General features: G+C 38.7%; 1 protein-coding gene across 13 annotated transcripts in view; it reads left to right on the forward strand.

The window, feature by feature from the left end:
* CASK (calcium/calmodulin dependent serine protein kinase) overlaps positions 1-14,263 on the forward strand; it is a 232,040-nt gene that overhangs the window by 187,763 nt on the left and 30,014 nt on the right. For 6 of the 13 annotated variants that reach the window (XM_053891690.1, XM_053891693.1, XM_053891691.1 and 3 more), the window contains 5 exons: positions 5,656-5,741; positions 7,101-7,169; positions 9,898-9,966; positions 11,374-11,409; positions 13,059-13,255. In XM_053891690.1, coding sequence (XP_053747665.1) covers positions 5,656-5,741; positions 7,101-7,169; positions 9,898-9,966; positions 11,374-11,409; positions 13,059-13,255 — 457 coding nt within the window. The remainder of the gene's footprint in view (positions 1-5,655; positions 5,742-7,100; positions 7,170-9,897; positions 9,967-11,373; positions 11,410-13,058; positions 13,256-14,263) is intronic. The other 7 variants (XM_053891697.1, XM_053891700.1, XM_053891701.1 and 4 more) reach the window with 3 other exon arrangements.

The following is a 14,263-nucleotide window of genomic DNA, read 5'->3' on the forward strand; positions in this document are numbered from 1 at the left end:
GTTGAGCGTCTGACTTCGGCTCAGGTCATGACCTCACAGTCCGTGAGTTCGAGCCCCACGTTGGGCTCTGTGCTGACAGCTGACAGCCTGGAGCCTGCTTTGGATTCTGTGTCTCCCTCTCTCTCTGCCCCTCCCCTGCTCACACCCTGTCTCTCTCTGTCTTTCAGTAATAAATAAACATTAAAGAAATGTTTAAAAAAGAAGTGATGTACAGCAGAGTGCCTGGGTGGCTCAGTTGGTTAAGTGTCCGACTCTTGATTTCGGCTCAAGTCATGATCTCACAGTTCAGGGGATCGAGCCCCATATCCAGCTCTGTGCTGACAGCATAGGACTTGCTTGGGATTCTCGCTCTCCCTCTCTCTCTGCCCCTCATCCCCCCCACCAAATAAATAAACAAAACTTAAAAAAAAAAAAAAAAGAAGTGGGGGGGGCCCTTGGTGGCTCAGTCAGTGAAGTGTCCAACTTCGGCTCAGGTCATGATTTCACAGTTCATGGGTCCGAGCTCATGTTGGGCTCTGTGCTGACAGCTCGGAGCCTGGAGCCTGCTTCAGATTCTGTGTCTCCCTCTCTCTCGGCCCCTCCCATGTTCATGCTCGGTATCTGTCTCTCAAAAGTAAATAAATGTTAAAAAAATATTTTAATTCAAAAAAAAGTGGTGTAGTGGACATCCTGGTCCTATTCTTGTTTTTGAAAGGTAGCTTTCCAATGTTTCCCATGAAGAATAACATTTACTGTAGATTTTAGTAGATGCCTTCTATTAGGGCTGAGGAAGTTCTCTTATATTCTTAGTTGCTGAACCATTTCATTATGATTGGGTTTGAATTTTATCAAATGCGCTTCATCTGCTGAGATGATCATTTGTTTTTTTTTCTTTTATCTATTAACGTAGTAAATGACTTTTAAAGATTTTCTTATGATAAAGCCCTTTTGCACTTCTCAGATAAACCCAACTTAGTCATTGTATGTTATTTTTTTTTTTTGTATGTGCTGCTGGATCCTGTAATGTTTTGTTTATGATTTTTGTATTTGCAATTATGAGTGAGACTGGGCTGTAATTAGTTTTCCTTTCTCATCTTTCTCTGTATGGTTTTAATTTCAGAGTTACATTACTTCATAAAATGACTTGGAGAGCCTTCTCCCTTGATGATTTCTCTGAAAGACTTTGTATAATATTGGAATGATTTGTACCTTTAAAGTTTGGTAGAACTTACCTATAAAACTATCAAGGCCTGGCGTTTGGTTTTGGACTTGGGTTTCTTTAGGAAAGATTTCTTTTTTTCTTTTTTTTTTTTTTTTTTAACAACTGCTTCAGTTTCTTTAATGGTTATTCGGGCATTCGGGCTTTCTGTATCTTGAGTGAGTTTGGTAAATTAACATTTTCCTTAAAAAAAAGTTTTAAAAATTATTTCACTAAGCTTCTTATTCCCTGCCATCTCTGTAATTATGTCCCCTTGTTTAGTACTAAAATTGTTTATTTGTGCCTTGTCTTTTTTCCCTTAATTAACTTTGCCAGGGTTTTGTTCAAAAACCCACTTGGGGTTCTGTTAATTCTCTCTGTTGTATGTTTATTTCCTATTTCATTGTTTTATGACCTGATTTCTATTTCTCTCCTTCATTCTACTTCTTATTGGTTGTATCTAACTTTCATAATTAGATGCTTAGTTCATTTATCCCAGTCTTTATTTCTAATATATGCATTTGAGTGTAAACTCTACCCTTAAGTACTCATTTATCTGTATTCCACCAGTTTCGATATGAAGAATTTTTATTGTAATTCAGTTTTAAGTACTCTTAAATTCCTATTATGGTATCTTTCATTGACCCACAGTTATTTAGGAGTGTTTTTTTACATACTACATCTAAGATTTTCTATGTATCTTTTTATAATTTACTTCTAACTTAATTGCACCATGGTCAGAGAGTGTGGTCTGTATGACACCATTTCTTTGAGGTTTCTTGAGACTTACGTTATGGCATAGGACTTTAATCAGTTTTGTAAAGGTCCATGTACTTAAGAAGGTTTGTTCTTTAACTGTTGCATGGAAAGTTCTCTATATGATGATTGGCTTGGGGCTATTAATTGTTTTCTTCACATCTTCTATTTCTTGACAGTTTTTTGTCTACCTGACCTATCAGTAATTGCTGACATATCTCACTATCACAGTAGTGTTTTTCAATTCCTACCCGTAGAGCTCTCAATTTTGGCTTTATTTAAAGCTGTCTTCTTAGGTGCATGGAAATATGTGGTAACCATTCCTATTCTTAATACTTTCTATTTAAAACCTATTTATTAAGGGGCACCTACATGGCTCAGTTGGTCGAACATCTGACTCTTGATTTTGGCTCAGGTCACGATCTCACCATCATGAGATCCAGCCCCACATCAGGTTCCCCACTGAGTGTGGAGCCTGCTTGTGATACTCTCTTTCCCGCTCTCTCTCTGCCCACCCCCACTCTCACTCTCTCTTTCCAAATAAGTTAACATTAAAACTGCTAAAACCTATTTATCTAATAGTAATACACTTATTCCAGTTTTATTTTAGTATTTGCTAGCACGTCTTCTTCCATGCTTTTATTTCCAACCATTCTCTGCTTGTATGCATCAGTGTGTCTCTTGCAAACATTTTTTAAGCTAAGTTGTTCATTTTTTAATGTACTTTGATGATCACCATCTTTTAATGGGCATTAGTCCATTGATATTTATTGTGACTTCTGTCATCTTGCTTTTTTATTTATATTTATTCCATTTTGTAATTGGTTTTCTGTTCATTTTTTGTTCCCTTTTTTCCCCCTGGTAGTTTAGAATTTCAGCATTCTATTTCTATTTTTTAGGTGGTTACCTTGAAATTTTATCATACATATTTAACATTAAATATACTGAAGTGAAACAGTATCTTAATCCCATTCCCAAAGAATACAAAGACATTCGAACACTAAATTTGATTGTATTCCTGATTTACATATTATTCTTGCCCAGTATTTTAGTTCTGTCCTGTTTTAAATTCACAAATTTGTAATTACTATTAATATATGACCATTTTTGTTTGGATTTACATAAATGTTTATAATTTTATTTACTCACCATTCCTTCTATTTTTTTTTAATTTTATTTCCAGTATACTTAACATGCAGTGTTATATTAGTTTCAGGTGTAAATTCACCATTCCTTCTTAAATCTCAGACCATCTTTGGGGAACATTTCCCTTCTTCCTAAAGCACATCCTTAAAAGTTACTTTAGTGCCAGTCTCCTGTTGATAAACTCTCTCAGGTGGTATTTATCTGTAAATATTTTATTTCAGCCCCAATAATGAAAATTACTTTTGTTGAGAACACAATTTTAGGTTGATGGTTACCATTCTGTTGTATTTTGGCATCCATTGTTTGACATCGGAAAGTCTGATGTCACTAGAATTGTCCTTGCTTTCTCTGGTTATTTTAAGGTCTTTGTCTTTAGATGTTCTATAGTTTCACTACCATCCAGCATGGATTTCTTTTATTTATCCTGTTTGGGATACATTATTCTTCCTGGATCTGTATAATCATGTTTTCGCCAGATAGGAAAGTTTGCAACCATTATTTCTTCAAATATTGCCTCTTCCCCACTGTCCATATTCCTTCTGAACTCCACTGGACATGCGCTAGACATTCCCTCCGTATCTCTTTCTTTTCCTATTTTCTTTATTTATTTCCTATTTTCTGTATCTCCTTATTTCTCTGACTTGCATTTTAGGTAATTTATTTGGTTTTTTCTTCCAGTTCACTGAAACTCTCTTCAGCCATATCTGAATTCCTGTTCAACTCATCGATTCATTGGTTTATATCACCAGTTATATTTTTCTTTTCTAGAAGTACTAGTCATTTGTACTTAGTTTTATTAATGTGTAGCCATTTTACATTCTGTATCTGATCATTCCAGTATCTGTTCTCCTTGTGATTTAAATGTTTTTTCTGGGGGAACCTGGGTGGCTCAGTCGGATAAATGTCCAACTCTTGATTTCAGCTCAGGTCATGATCTCACAGTTCGTGGGTTTGAGCCCCACATCAGGCTCTGTGCTAACAGTGTGGAGCTGCTTGGAATTCTGTCTCCTCTCTCTGCCCCTCCCCCTCTTACTCTTTATATCCTTCTCAAAAATAAATTTTAAAAAATGTAAATAAATCTGTTTTTTCTGTTTCTGATGACTCACGTAGTAGTTTGCCTTATTGTGTGTTTGGTGGTCTTTGATTGTGAGCTCATTGTTCCAATTAGTGGAAGTCCTGTGGGCCTAAGCTGGGAACACTTTCCTCCAGAGAGAGTTTGTTCCCTCTTCTACTAGTTACCATGGAGCACCACAGATCTGAGTCTTGCCTCCCTACAGATTCCTAGGCTCAGCTTCTCTAACTTGCTGTTGGCCCAAGGCTCAGAATCCAGCTAGCAGGCATTGCTACTATGTCATTCACCCTTTCCACTATTTCATTCCACCCTTAGTTTGCTACCACTCTGGATCCAGCTCACAGGTTTCTATGTGGAGCTGATGGTAGATAAGGAAGTAGGAAGTGCTCTTAGGCATTTATACTCCTGTTGTGAGACCAGTAACACTTGAAGAGGTGTACCCTAGGTGAGAGATCATTGTGAGAAATTCTTCGAGTGGCTAATCAGCCATATTGGAAAAAGTCTCCAAATTTTTATTATGTTAATTTTCAAACATGAGTGGAAAGAATAGTGCAGTGAGTTCAAGTAGAGAAAAGTAGAAAGTATAGTGCAGTGATCACCCATGTACCCATAACCCACTAGAATTACTGGTAATTCATGGCCACGCTGGTGTCATCCATACTTGCCCTACTGTCCACTCCCCTGGATTATTTTGAAGCAAATTACAGGCATCTTATTTTCTTTATGGACATTTTAGTATGTACCTGTAAAAGACACTGTGAGCTTTTCGTAATAGGTCAGCATGTTAATGTGTGCACAATTTATAAACAAGGAAGTAAAATTTTACATAACTCTGTAAGCATTGGTTCTTGGTCACTTTTTCCAATTTAAGTATTACAGGACCCTGAAATGCCTACCAAATTATTATAAAAGGATTGTGTTTTGTCTACCATAAGCTTAGCATTGTACAGGTATTATCACAATTCTTTGTATGGTATTTGGTAGATAATAATGGTAAAAATTAATAACGGACACTTAAATGGTACTTACTGTGTGCCAAGAACATTTCTAATCCTTCTGTGCATATTAAGCTAATTTAATCCTCAAAACAATCATATGAAATAGGTACTATTTTCATCTCCATTTTGTAAATGTGAAAACCGAGACATGGAAAGTTTTGGTAACCCTCCCAAGGTCTTAACTCTAGTAAGTGATGTGGCTGAGATTTGCACCCAGACACGCTAGATCTAGAAACTGTCATTTTAAACGACTATACACAGTGCCTCTCTCAGAAATCAGCAGATTTCCACAGCCATCTTTCAAAAGTGTGTCTTCTATAAGTAAATGTATCTGTTTTGGTGAGTTCACTACGTGACACTTGGGTGAGCCAAAGCTGTACCTGTTTCTGAAATATTGGCCTTCAGTGTTTAGCTTAATTTTTTTTAATTACTTACATTGCTGCCTTTGGATTTTGTTGTTAAAATATGTATATATATTAATTTCACGTTTCGTGTCCTTTCTTTAGGTACACTTCATGTCGGTGATGAAATTCGAGAGATTAATGGCATCAGTGTGGCTAATCAAACGGTGGAACAGCTGCAAAAAATGCTTGTGAGTAAATGAAAGTTTCTTTGTCTTTTTCCAAGATTGACTTTCAGTTTGTTAGCTTGTTTTTTAACGCACAGATAAGGGGTATTCTTTTGTAATCAGAGTATTTTTGATACTATCGTTTGTGTGGACTTGAATTTCTACAACATTTATAAGAATTGACAACGGAGCGGGGGCGGGGGGTACCTGGGTGGCTCAGTCGATTGAGTGTCTGATTCTTGATCTCAGCTCAGGTCTTGATCCACGCTGGGCGTGGAGCCTACTTTAAAAAAAATTGGGGGTGGAGGGGTAGACAACTGAGAAAATGTTTGCATGTCTCAGAGTTTGGAAACATCTTGCCCATCTAGCAGTGTGGGCTTCAATGCTCTCGTTTCATCCTTGATCTCCTGTTTCTTACTGAGCAGACCTGTAAAGATAACCTTTCCAGTCCCCTGGCGTGAAGGGTATCATCCTTCGGTCATTATACACACAGCTAGAGTATTATTTTTTGAAGCGTGTTCTCCCATGTGCATCTTCCAAGCAGGTGTGCATCAATGTGCATACACATTTCCCACAGTGAATTTTTTAGGACTGACAAGCAACTTGTGCGTATCTGTGAACTGGTTTTTCACTGACCCCAATCCTGCTGACATTAGCAATGTCAGAAACCTTGTTCCTGTTTAGCTGAGTCATAGCCAGCTGTATTAGATTTCTCCACGGCACAGAAGGAAGGAAAGACATAGTAGACCAAGCTATTTTTTACCGTACATATCCAAAATCTGTGTTCACAATTGGCTTTGCATTAAAAAAGCAGGATGACAGTCCCTGGCCTATGTTCATTGTCCTGCTGAGTGGAGGCAGATGTTCTGGGACCATCTTCCTACCACAATTGTAGCAGCCTCCCATGTTATGAATATCTATTAGAAGCACCCTCACTCACCACAGTAAAAACAATAAGGCCAAAATTATGAAAGAAGCGGCAAACTTAATGGAGCACCATCATAATGTAGAAGACCAAATATCATTTTTATGTAATTACTTATTCTCTTGACTGGCTCGATTCATGTTCACTTTTGAAAGGCACTTAAAGGTTTTCATCTTTGTGCCTATAAAAAGGTAACCACCCGAGGTCTGTTTCCACCACTCCTGCATGAACAAGGCAGCCAGCCTTGACTTTGCAGGGATGTCTCCCAAGAACAATTTCTATTCCTGTGAGCAGCCCCTACCTTATAACTCGATTTCGATTTCATGTTAGGCCCATGCGTGCTCAGCTGGCTTGCATTAATTACCCCACACACAACACACACAAGTCGAGTGGTTTCTCACTTGTCTTTATGTGCAACATTTGTTTGTTAAGAGAGCTCTCCTTTATTCTTCCTCCAGCGGGAAATGCGGGGGAGTATCACCTTCAAGATCGTGCCAAGTTACCGCACTCAGTCATCGTCCTGTGAGGTAATGGCTCTGGCGCAACCCCACCCCCCACACACACACCCCTGTCTCCTCTGGGTTCTTAACTAACTGTCTGCTGATGGCTGAATGTTTTGGCTTTCTGGGAAATTGTTTCTGCCTGTGCTGTTGATCACTGCACACCAATTTTACAACAAAGATAACGGAACAGAGTAGGTTCCATTCACCTACTCAGCCCTGCTTCCACGGGGAACTCCTCAGCACTTGAACTTTCTGCAGGCTGGAACCGGAGCAAAATAGAGAGGAGCTATAAATAATGACATGAGGCTTAATAAGAACAAATGGAGTCTCTGAGGAAAAAAAAAAAAAACAACAAAAAAGATAATTGCGATAATATTTCCAGGAAGTACATTCACTTCCCTTATTAAGAAATCACACAGATAGTTCTTCTTTCCAAGAATCTAAGAAGTGATCTATTTCTGTTAAGATCAAGGTGCTCAAATAATTGCGACAAGTCCCTAGATAGGTGTTAAGTCCGTGACGAATTGGTAACTGGCTTTATTAGAGGGAGTATAGGCTTTTGCAACCTTCTGTGCAATCGCTTAAACATGGAACATTGTGTGATTCACAAGGAAGTTTTTTAGAGTAATACAGCCCCCAAGTTTCTTTCTTACGGTAAGTGTACCGTATAGAAACTGTAGCTTTTCCAAGCTATGTTATTCAGTTTTCTGTTGCTTATTAAATGAGATTCCAAAAGCTATCCTTTTCGTATTTGGAAACACAAACTGGCATGAAAGGGATCATCCTTCAGGCATTACACACACAGAGCATTATTTTCCGAAGCTTGTTCTTCCGTGTGCATCTTCCAAGCGTGTATGCATCCATGTGCGTACACATTTCCCACAGTGAATTTTGTAGGACTCACAAGTAACTTACTGGAACTCCTCTAGAAAATTGAATTTGACCTCAGGAAAAGCTGAGGGAGGAATTATAAGGCTTCTTCCAGGCTCTTAGCAATGCTGTAAATTTCACAAGCAAACTCAGAGGCTTCATGTTTTTTCTCTAAACCTATTGAAGATATGTCTAAGAATTTGTAGTTTTGCCCAGTATATTTTTAGTGAACCATGACAATTGGGGTTTCTGTTACATCAGGTTTTGAGCTCCTCTTGGTGGCTTTTTATGGAACTTCAATTAATACTATACCTCAAAAGAAAATGCAGAACTTCTTCTGCTCCAGGATTCATGGTTTCACAATTGGTTACCTAGAACACAAACCTTGCTGGGAAGGAGAGAATGTCACACACATTTTTTATGTGCAGCATTTTAATATCCTAAAATCGCAGGTGGTCTTCATACCATTTCTCATCATTGAAGAAATTTAGTAAATATGATTGATTTTTTTCTTGTCTTTTTAGTTAACTAACCAGAGGATGTTGTTAGTTATTAATATAACATAAGTTTCTCTTGTGGTTTTTAAGTGGTGGAACTGGTTTTAGGATGGGACTAGTATTATTACATGTGTAAATTCTACGCTTGAGTAAGAAGAGCCCCCCGCCTTATCTCCTTTACCTCCAAATAGTAGAAAAAATGATATTACCCTCCTAGCCTTAACCCCAACCTGTTTGACCCTCCTGTTCTCTGGCAGAACTCAAACCTATGGTTGGACTCTTCCCAGCTAGGGCAATACTTCCCAAAGAAGGGCTCTCTGGCCACCCACATCGTTGTACCCTCCTTGGCAAAAGAGGACACTGCTGCCCTCACCCTGGCCCCAGTGACTTAAGTCTCTGGGAGTGGACCTAGAAATCAATCTGCTCATGAAGATTTGAGAATACTCATCTAAGGGAGCCCATTATTTAAAGAGCTAACAAGTTCCAGAAGTTTTCTTTAGATCTTCTAGAAAAAAACAAATGCCTTTTGAGCAGACACGTCCATCTCAAAGGTTTCAAAGAACTCTACTAAACCAAAAATGTCAAAATACATATTTCCTTCCTCTCCTCATTATCATTAAAGCTGATTTGGAAAATAAGGGAATGGAGCCCAGAAAGGATTGTGAGTGTGCCACACAGTATAGAGAGTGTGACTGAGGACTGCCGATCTAGGGAGAGTGGCTGTGCCTCCGGAGACCTTTGCCAGAAGTATAATATTTTTAGAGGCTCAAGGTTATTGTTTTAATCAATCTGCTAAAATGATCTAAAGAATAAAGGTTTCTTCTCTGGTGTATGTCTATCTTTTACCCTTATTAGTAATTTCTGTCCTAGAAGGACTCCAAGGTGATTATGACATGAGAAGTCTTTTGGTTTATTTTTTTTAGATTTGTTTCACTTCAAATGAGTCATTCAGTAAATTTTGACACCGAGGTACCTAAAAACTATTACATGCTTTTCAAGCCTAATTTTCAACAAAAATTAGGCAGTTGGGATCTTCAGCACAATAAGTTTCTAGTGATATTTGTCATTTCACAGTACCTGATAGGATTTTAATACCAATTCACTCTTCCGGGTCTCACTTTAAAGTAAGCCAAGGTTGCATAGAATGTTGGAGACAGGAAAGAAATTCTTAATAAAGGACGTGGCCATCACTTACAATATGTGAATCTTCAGACTGCAAAAATTTTGTCAGACTTCCGTGAAACCATGCACGTAAGTCAGCATAGCACCTTTGCAGCTAAAACCTCAGAGGAAACGGTTGTCAGACTGTGGTTGTAACTGTTGATGTGAATATCTCTGTTTCTGTGCTGGTGTTCTGTGTTAATGAACCTTGTGTCTTATTTCAGAGAGATTCCCCCTCCACTTCCAGACAGTCCCCAGCTAATGGTCATAGCAGCACTAACAATTCTGTTTCGGTAAGAACTCTAGCTCCACACAGCAAAGTGTGACAATTTTGTTGGTGCCACCTGCCTTGAGTGTTCTAGCTACATGTGTTCAGTGGAAATATTGTCTTCTGCCGATATACAAGGCTACTACAGCTACAATGCAGTTTACCCCCGGAAAGCCTTTTCCACATTTTCTTCTCGTGAAAAAAAAAATCCCTTTCACTAGTTAAATTTGAAGAACTGGAGCTCAAGACTGCCTTGGTCATTCTCAAAATATTTCTGTGTCACCCCACTAGCATTTATGACTTTGCTCGGACTTGCGCAAAGGATATAAGTGGCAATTTGTTGAAATTTCTAAATGTTTTTTTTTTTTTTTAATTGGAGAAAGATGAAGAAACGTAAGGATTTTGCAGAGTAGGCATGTGGGTATTCTCGGGCTTTGTAGTTGTCTATTCTGAGTGATATCAGCAACATGTTTTAGTTTCCGCTATCTACGTTATGAATTGGTGTGCCCTCTGTTATTGTGGTACGTGCACATATTTTTGTGAATTATAAGCCTTGCCTGGATATGAAAAGCAAAAGGAACTGGCTTCAAACTGCACTTAAGCCACGCTGTTATCACATCTTTAACACAAACTACTTGATCTTTTGACTTGAACTTAGAATTTTACCATTTTTTCAGAACGATTCATTTTGCAATATGAATTGTTTTTCACTTACTTAAACGGAAGCACTTAAGGTGCAAGTATGTGGTATTTCGGGGTAACAAAATCTTTACGTTGCTGATATTGCTGTTGAAATTTGTCGAGAGTTTTACAAATGCAGCAGTATCGCTTCTTTCCTCTTAATGTGCCCTTTAAAAACACATCAACTGTTTTTAATCAGATAAAATTTTAAACGATTTAGAGATCCTCTTAATGGAATGATGTCAGTAAGAGAAATTATGGGAGAAAATTTCCTACAACCTTTATTTTTAACTTCGAAATAGGCTACCAAAGGAATTCATTTATAATAGTTTACATGTAATACTTTAAAGATGGTGAAAATCCATATAGCCATTGAATTTTTCAAAATCTGATTGCAGTGACTAAGTTGAAAAGGGCATCAGCTCTTTTTTAGTTTGGGGTTTTGTTTTTGTTTTTAATAGGGCTATTTCACTTGCAGTGGCTTTTGTGTTGAAGATGCTGAGTTGTTTCTTAAGAACACATTTTCTCTCTTGCTTAAACTTACCCGCTTTCTTCAGCTTGCTGCTAAATGGCCTGGGTTTGATTTTTTTTGATAACTCAACATTTCTGAGAAATGGAATAATGTATATGATCTCTTTACAACTGAAATCTAGCTCATTTTTTTAACCATATTGTAACAGAACACACAAATTACCTTGTACTCTTGAAAAGTAAATGAAAATTTTTCTCCTGGGTTGGCTTTATTCTACAGGACTTGCCATCAACTACCCAACCAAAAGGACGACAGGTGAATAGATATCCTCTATAGAAATTTCTCTAAACTGAGCTGCTAATAGCCAATCTTTTATTAACCCTTTCCATCCCATAATGTCTGCATTTTGGACCATAACATTTAAGCATTGAGAGCTTGTACCATTTCATTTTAACACATTACATATGACTAATTTTCTATAAAGATTTTTTCCTCACCTCTTTGTAGCTGTGACGGTTATTGTAACTTCAACCTGATAAATTTGTGTTGATGGCTAAGAATTCAGCCTTTGGGGGTCTTTTGGGCCTGCTTCTGGAGTGGGAAAAACAAAAATTCAAAGGTCACAAAACTCGTAGAATTCTGAGAGTAACTGAAACGTATGTGCTGATAAACACGTTTAAGCAGGAATTCTCTGAAATTCCAAGAAACCTTTTCTAAATCTGTATTTGCATGTTTATTTCTAAAAGCCACTTACAATGAAAAACGAGGACGTAAGCGTCCTGGCTTTCCACCCCAATGTGCCTGTGTTGGTCCACGCGGGAAAAGTGAAGTGCTATGTAAGCGAGTACGTACTTCAGGAGTACGGCTCTCGGGTGCCCATGCAGAGACCAATTTTATAGGCTGGCTTTCTGAAAAGAAAACTTAAGCACAGTAATCACACAACAGTTCCAAAGCCTTCAGGTTGGTTTTACAGTGACTTAAACATTAATATTCAAATTTAATTTCAAGAGAGAGAATTTTTCGGGGAATCTTCTTGGAATTTGGTGTTAAAAAAATAACCTGATTGGGAGTTAAGGTCTGCATAAATTAGCACCTGATAGAATCCGCCCCCCCTGCCGCCCCAGTTTATTCCTAAGACTGAATTATATACATAGCACCTTCTTTTAAAACATTTTAGAAATACGGCAGTTCATAAAACGCTGCCATATAACCCCTCGTGTGCTAATCTGTCCCCTTGTATAATATTCACTAGTTACATTTACATTCCCTAAAACCCAGAGCCTTGAACTATGCAGATCGTGCAGCTCTGTGCTGACTTCAAGTGGCAAAGTCAGGATTCAAAGTCATGTTTCTTCTCTAAGACAAGTAAAATACAACTGTAGAGCCCCAATCCTTCTGAAAAAGTTAATAACGCTGTGTTTTTAATGCTTTAAAATAGTTTCGATCACACTTAAGTCTGTCAGCAGTGTGTGGACACACCACCAGCTGTCAAACCACTCGGCATGGTTTACACAGCGCTTGCTAGCTTTGTATCACGTGCTGCTTTCGGGTTAGAACCCACCCTGAGTGCTTGTGTATGTGGCATAAAGGCTGCCACGTGATCATGACAACTTGCCCACCACATGAGCTGAATATATGCGGATTTAAAAATGGTAAGCGTACTTCTCTATAATTATAGGCCCATTCTGTTACAGTAAAAGCAGAAACTAAGTCTTCATTTTTATTAAACAAGTATGTTACGGTGCTCCCTCCAAACAAATACCGCCAAGACTTGAACCTGCACACATCCAAGGTAGTACATTGTCTCTAGCGGTAGCGGTTTTGTGTCCTGTTTTCCATGCATCATTTGGCTTCACCATCTAATGTCCTGTTTGTATTGTAAGTGTTGGTGTGTGGTTATTAGGTTAGAGCTGTTTGCTCCCACATCACCATGGCAGCCTTTCTTACAAACTCCTGTTTTATAGATCTATGTAAGAGCACAATTTGAATATGATCCAGCCAAGGATGACCTCATCCCCTGCAAAGAAGCTGGCATTCGGTTCAGAGTTGGCGACATTATCCAGATTATTAGTAAGGATGATCACAACTGGTGGCAGGGTAAACTGGAAAACTCCAAAAATGGAACCGCAGGTCTCATTCCTTCTCCTGAACTTCAGGAATGGTATGTGGTTTGGTTTTATAATAAAAACGGAGCCCTGACCATCCGCTTTTCAACTTTATATTGTTTTATTGGGTCAAACCTGTTTGCTCTCCTAGCCAATCAAAACTCAGGTTAGTCATCCAAGAATTCTATGTATTTTTTAATGTTTATTTATTTTTGAGAGAGAGAGAGAGAGAGAGAGAGAGTGACAGAGTACGAGTGGGGAAGAGACAGACAGGGGGACACAGAATCCGAAGCAGGCTCCAGGCTCTGAGCTGTCAGCACAGAGCCTGACGCGGGGCTTGAACTCACGAGCTGTGGGATCATGATCTGAGCCGAAGTCGGATGCCCAATCGACTGAGCCACCCAGGCGCCCCAGTCATCCAAGGATTCTAAATCCTCAGCATCTAGTAAGTTCCTGCTTACCGAGCCAGGTCTTTTATGTGAAACAAAGGAGAGGAGGAGGGTCTAGAGGGAGGTTGAGCTGCTAGCCTTGGTTCACATGGGTCCTGGTCAGGTTGTGGTCCCTTAACATAGCCCCCCACCTCCCACATGCTGCTTCTATCCTTTCAGATCTGTGTTTTGGGTTTTGTTTTAAAACAAACCCTCTCGTCACCCCTCCACATGCTCGCTCATTCCACCCTCCCACCAGCAAAAAACTCAAGGGCCACGATTTAGTGCTGCTCAGGATATTTGAAGGTAATATGGGTTATACCGTTAGGAGAAAAAGGCAGCTTCGTTTGAAAACTTCATTCTTTACCTCGCCACATCTTTAAAAACACACATTTTGTGAGGAAGTTTAAGCTGTGAAAACAGGTTAAAGTCAGACACCTTTTCCACACCATCTTTAACTGACAGCCAAGGAGTCACAGATTACTATATATTTTGGTAAAATCTATTTCTGCTGTTGTTACAATTTGCTTACTTGAACTCTGTTTTGAAAGATGCTGGAGATTTTACCTTTGTCAGAACTTTGACAATATGTGAGAAATCTAGTGACGAGATGACTTCATATCTTACTTTTATTTC

Source organism: Panthera pardus, unplaced genomic scaffold (assembly GCF_024362965.1).
Source record: "Panthera pardus isolate Hobbes unplaced genomic scaffold, ASM2436296v1 HiC_scaffold_27, whole genome shotgun sequence".
NCBI lineage: Eukaryota > Metazoa > Chordata > Mammalia > Carnivora > Felidae > Panthera > Panthera pardus.